Below are 6,000 nucleotides of genomic sequence, written 5' to 3'. Positions count from 1 at the left end.
CCTACACACCATGACCAGCCCAGACCACCGCCACGGCCATCAAGCCCTGGCGCTCGCAAGACCAGCAGCAGCACTTTTGAACTTCGCCAATGATTAATGAATGAACCCCTCGTACAGAGCACACACCATTAACCCACCTGTCTGCCCAGTAAAGTACAGTCACGCACAACTCTCCCATTGTACTCCGATGGCAAGTTCTCGTGCCTTGTTTTCCCGAGAGCAGCAGCAGCAGCGAGAGTATATTTGACAGCTTCGTATCGACGCTGCTGAAAGTGAACGCTTGCCAAGGGCTCCATTATGAAGCCGAAGTAGTAGCAAGGTTCAGTTCAAGTGAACTAAAAGCTGTTGGTTCAAGAGTTCGCTTTGTGGCGCTGTGGCTGGGAACGACCGTGCACCTTGTTGGCACCGGTCCATGTTGCGGGCTGCGTTTATAAACCCCGGCAGTGCCGGACTAAGCTAGTGCGGGGCCTCGATCATGATGTTATTAAGGGGCCATACATAAAAAACACACATAAATATTAAAACACCAATTGTTTACTTGCATAGTAAAGTAGTTGTATTTTTACATTTGCTATACAGCCAGATAATACAACAAATCGCTCACCTTAAACAACCAGACGTTCGTAAAAGTTGAAGGCAGTATAGTACTATAGTAATAGAGCAAGTGCAGAATCACTGAACCGGAATTGATAGCTTCAAAGGATTTAGCGCGGGGCATTTGAAAGTGCGGGGCCCGTAGCAGCATGTGTAGCGACTTGTGCTACGAGGATATAATCCGGCACTGAACCCAATCACTGGGGGAATTGACGAATCGTCCGTGACATCGCGGCTTACCGACGAGCTCACCTGTGGCACAGCGCGAGGCGAGAGCCCCCGTGGCCCAGAAGCCTCTCTCTGCGTTCCGTTGGCTGCATTCTCTCGACGAAAAACAAAACCTCCTGCAGGTTGCCCGACACCAACACGTGCAACAAACTTCAAAACAAACGCAAACGCAGGCCGCCAATCCTTCAACAACGCCGTAGCGAAGCTTCTCTCAGTTTCCCTTCCAAAGCAACGGGTTCCAACAATGGTTCTCAAAAATATTTTATTGTGACACAAAAGCCAGTCAGGTCTGGACAGCACCCCCCCACCCACCCCCCACCCATCACCGTGTGAAGGATTTACGGCAGCGAAGGAATAATTGCTCCTGCATCTGTTTACTTATGGAGTCTAAACTATGCTGCCGCTAAAAGGAGATGAAGGAGGGGGAGATGAGGCGAGATGAGAGCTCCTGGTGATGGGAAGAAGTGGCGGTGGTGTAAGTGGACGCAGGGACAAGGGACATGAGGGTGACCCGAGTCAACATTTCCTCTGCTCAAGTGTATTTAACAAACACCCCCCCCCCCCAATGCGCCTCGATCCCACCCTGTCTAGTTTAGCATCACAGAAGCCACCGCCGCTCTACATTAACAATGTACACCTTCATTGGCGTTGCCAGACATGTCTTCTTAGCCGCATCAAACCCGACGCATGTCTGAGTGGTAAGGAGCGGAGTGGCTAACAGGGGATTACGACTCTGTTCAAATGAGACGAGCGTGAACATGTCGATAGATGTACGTTTGCATTGGGCCAGTCAACACAACGGAAGCTGCCTGAAAAATCCAGGATGGCTGCTATTTTTCAAGACAGGTGTCATATTTTTGACACAAATAGCCACGTTCGATACTGAAATTGACAGTTGTTCAATTTGAGTAACCATCTATGTTTGTGTCTGTGGCCATGCTAGAACACCAGTGACGATTATCTGAAGCCGGTCCTGGGCCTCCCCTAGGTCGACTCAGCCTCAAATGAGTACCCGGTGCAATGTGTAAACATCGCCATGATGGAGACAAAGGCGGCCGGGCGTTGTGTTGACCACCCGCCCCCTCGTGTGCTTTGCCGGCCTTCATAGGTGCTCGCGAACATCACTTGCCCCAACAGTCGGTTACAGGCTATACGGGGGGGGATCATTGTATTTTGTTAAACTAATTACGCCGAAATAAATTCCTCAAATGTACCTTTCACGTCTCATCAGGATGTTCGTGCCACCAAATCTTTTCAGTCCAGCATCAGCTAGACAGACTTCGTTATAAGATACATTCACCAGTTACATTAAATTCACCACCTATTATTATTTTCTATCCAACACAACTGGCGTCTGCACATCAGATGAGGTTCGTGAGATTCAATACGCAGCCCAGCACTCACAGCAGCATGCCGCTGTGTAACAACTGCGACTGCAGTGGTGGCATTTTCAGCGTCGACAACATTCTGTCTTGCAGACGCATTTTGTCACTTGTTGGAAATTTCTCGCAATAGATGGAATAGTGGTCTAGGTACGATGAAACCTTGTTTGGTCCACCCCACATCAACAGGACTTTGGGTGTCAGGCTGATAGTTCTCTGCCTCCACGTCACCTGCCTGATATGCAATGTGATGCGTGCAACCCGTGGTCCGTATGAGTTGGGAGAATCCAATCGATGTCCGGGTCAAAACAGGATATTACAGTATATGGAACATTAGCGGCCTTTTTGGAATTTCAAGAGGCTGTGTATATATTTGTTGAAAAATTACCCAGTGAAACACACATGCCAAGTTTCATGCTCATATTATCATTTGAACAATTACAATTACCTATCATCTATAATAAAATGATAATGAAAAAGTGACTGTGGATGTGGCAATATATGCTGTCGTCTTCCTACTGTTGGGTCAACATCAACCCTGATATGAGCAGATTGGCAGACATGAAGTCCCTCATCAAGTTCGTTTGTTATCAGCTCAACAGGTGCTGCAAAACATGTCCCGTTGAAGCCAGTGTAAAATAAATGAAACCAAGTCAATATTTTGCTTGAATGCATGTATATTCATCGCAGGCATTTACTTAACAGTTAGTTTAAATGACAGTAAAATAAGTGACAACTACAAACATAAGTAATATAAACAAGATATGTTTCTATCCAAACAAACTAATAGGAATTTGAAAAAATAACTGTTCAATTAATCAGGGTAAAATCTGTAACCACTTCTTGGAATTCAGACTCAAAAATAAAAGTCCCAGGAGGCCGTGACCAACTTGCGCCGCATCACACGCACGGTTCCAATTAAAAACCCGTACGTGTGCATTTTTTGTCAGCTTAAATTCCACAACTGTGCACAAGAAGAGCTCAGCTCTGTTTACACGTCGAGCCTGGCCCCACTCTTCCACCCGTCCTGCGTCTCTGCCCCTGGACGCTCGGGGGCCTAGCGCTGAGCTTGTTGGCAGCAAACACCGGTGTGAGAGGAGCAGCGGGGGGAGGTAGTCGTGTCCGCCAGGAAGCGCGTGTCCGGGACCCCCACCAGGATGCTGTTCTTGGGAGAGCACGTCTCCTGGAGTCATGGAGTGGACGTGCGCGTGGAATCCGCTCTCGGCGGCTGCTGCGGCCCTGTCTTGGTCGACCAACGTCATGCACGCCTTCCCTGAAAAATATATTCCGGTAAAAAAAAAAAAGATTTTGATGTAAACACAAAAGAAAACGTTTATTTACCCGTCCATATTTGAGCGCATACAGAGATCCGGTATAGAGAGTTGGCAAGAAAGGGAAGACGTGGTATGGGGAGTGCACCACTTCTAAGGCAGTGTCACCAAATAGGCATCCAACGATTACTCAGTCAGCGGTTGCATAAATTTTCACGATTTGGTCCCACGATTTGGTCCCAGGATTCAATTCAAGAGTTGATTCTTTGTGAGCCTACGAGCGTGAGAACCGATTAGAACCAATGCATAATTTCATGCCGCGTGAGAAGTAGGACGCCAAAGGATGATTTATCACGTAGCTTTCGCGACCAACATTATTTATAATGAATTTTTTTTGGGTTACATCACGTAAATATAAATGTGTTGTGAGCCCACCACCTGACACAGCCAATTAATAAAGTTTATCACGAAAAAAAATGCCAATTAGTTACTATTTCTTTACACCAGTGTTGGAGAGTAATCCCACAACATTAACAATTTGAGTGCGACGTAATCTCAACCAGCTTCATCAGGCAGATTTTGGCACGTAACATTTCTGGCAAAATCGCCTGATGAAGCTGGTTGTAATTACCGGCGATACGTCTCAGTACTCAGATTTCTACAAGATAAAGATAAAGATTTGAGCTCAGACTAACAAAAAAAAGGGGGGAATCGAGTCAGAGGTGGGAGATAAAAACAGGATGGGCAGCAGAGGAAGAGCAATCGCCTCCTGAGCAGAGAGTTACAGAGAGGTTTCACCAGGAGGTCTTGGCTGCTACTGCTGCTGCTGCTGCAGTGCAAGGTACAAGTGGGGCAAGAGAGCAAGAAGAAAGGGGAGAGGGGTAGCCGGGCTCAAGGCCAAGTAGGATTGTTAACAGAGAGGACAGTTGACCTCGTATTGAATTTTCATTGTGAGGGTAAGCTACGGTGTGCTGACATGATGGTTGACGTTTCTAAAAGAGTGTGCAATGATGACAATGGTATGTTGTCTATATCTGTGTGCTCGTTGGGACAATCTGTACTGAGCTTTGGGGATTTGTTGATTCAAGTCCACATGAGATTAGCTAGTGCAGAGACAATGATGATAAAGTTTTTTACGACTACCATCCCATACACAGCATCTCCAATGATTCAGATTAACCCGTACTATAAATGAACACACGCGCGCAAAACACCGATACGCAGATATTATCCACGTGATTGGAAACATTGGTAAGCATGGGGACACTGTGCATGGGGACACTGTGCATGGGGACACTGTGCATGGGGACACTGTGCATGGGAAGGCGGCTAGTGGGAGTGCGATGACAGGAATGTGAGACGTGACGCCTGAGGGTGACACTGTTCACAGCAAAGCGGTCGGCGCACAAAACTGGTAACGGCAAAATGTTCAAAATGCTGACTCGGGAGAGTGAGTCCGTGCCGCAGCGTGCCTTGCGTCGAGGGGACGTGCTAATCCCAAGGTGCTCGCGAGGGGCCTCTTGATCAACAACCCCAAGCTGGCCGCCATTCCGTTTCTGATGGGGTCCTACACGGCCCCTCCCCACCCCGCCCCCCATCCGTCCTCCTCACCTGTGCTGCGTCTGTCAGCGGAGAGGTGCTGTGCGGTCTGGTCGGCGAACCTGCACAAGACCATGTGCTCCTGCGCGCACGCACAGACACACAACGGCAGTCGCGGGGAGCACGAACATAAACAAGCAGGCATGGAGGCACCGCCACGCCGTGACGAACAAACCGGCCGTCGCCGCAATCAGGCGTAGCCGGCTAGCTTCTGGAGATACGCGGGTTGCTTGTTCTTCTTCTGTATGGCAGGGGTGGAACGATTCACCCGTCTGAACCCGACCACTGTCCTGTTTTGTTGCACAAATTATCAATGTAGTCGTAAGGATGTGAGTAATGCAATGCGTTATTTTGCATAGCGACGTCATTCATCCAATTTGCATATCGCAACGCCGTAAGATTTGTAACGCATTCGGTTTTCAAAAGGAAAGCGGTAGGAACCCACAGACGAGTGGGAAGGGAATCCACAACTGGCACCAACAATTGCCCAAGTTCTGTGGTCTGCAAGGCGAGGGCAACATCCGCTTTGTACAATCCCAACCGATTCATTCGTGGGTAATTTTCTAATTTGGTCAATTTTGACACAGACACCCCACACACAATGGCCAACTCTTGCAAAAGACGCCACAGGGTCCTGTAAGGTCCACTGTTGAGACACCCACAATAACCAGGACGGCCACTGAAACCGAACCTTGAATCTCTGCAACAAGCAACCAACGCATTGCAGATAAGCCATGTTACTGCCTCAACTGCTATATTTGTAAAACATCTTAACTATGTCACGAACATGTCATGTATGCCTACTGTATGCTGTACACATCAACAGTAAATAAAATTAAGTGGTGCAAAATATATATTCACATGTTTAAATAGTTTTCTTTGAGGCTGTGTCCGAGGATTAAAAAAAAACAAGAATAATTAAATTT

The 6,000-nt window shown here is 47.7% G+C and overlaps 1 protein-coding gene across 1 annotated transcript in view; it reads right to left on the bottom strand.

Annotated features, from left to right (window-relative positions):
• Positions 1 to 1,136: 1,136 nt before the first annotated feature.
• The window catches only part of GSTCD (glutathione S-transferase C-terminal domain containing), a 41,819-nt gene continuing 36,955 nt past the window's right edge, over positions 1,137 to 6,000 (bottom strand). Inside the window, 4 exon segments of the mRNA XM_061564082.1 lie at positions 1,137 to 3,315; positions 3,318 to 3,387; positions 3,389 to 3,477; positions 5,087 to 5,156. Of these exon segments, the coding sequence (XP_061420066.1) occupies positions 3,023 to 3,315; positions 3,318 to 3,387; positions 3,389 to 3,477; positions 5,087 to 5,156 (522 nt within the window). The 3' untranslated portion in view covers positions 1,137 to 3,022.

This window comes from Lethenteron reissneri, chromosome 32 (genome assembly GCF_015708825.2).
Source record: "Lethenteron reissneri isolate LAM-NWPU_2019-01 chromosome 32, ASM1570882v1, whole genome shotgun sequence".
Lineage (NCBI taxonomy): Eukaryota > Metazoa > Chordata > Hyperoartia > Petromyzontiformes > Petromyzontidae > Lethenteron > Lethenteron reissneri.
Note: the sequence above shows the minus strand (reverse complement) of the source record. Positions and strands in the feature narration are given on the sequence as shown.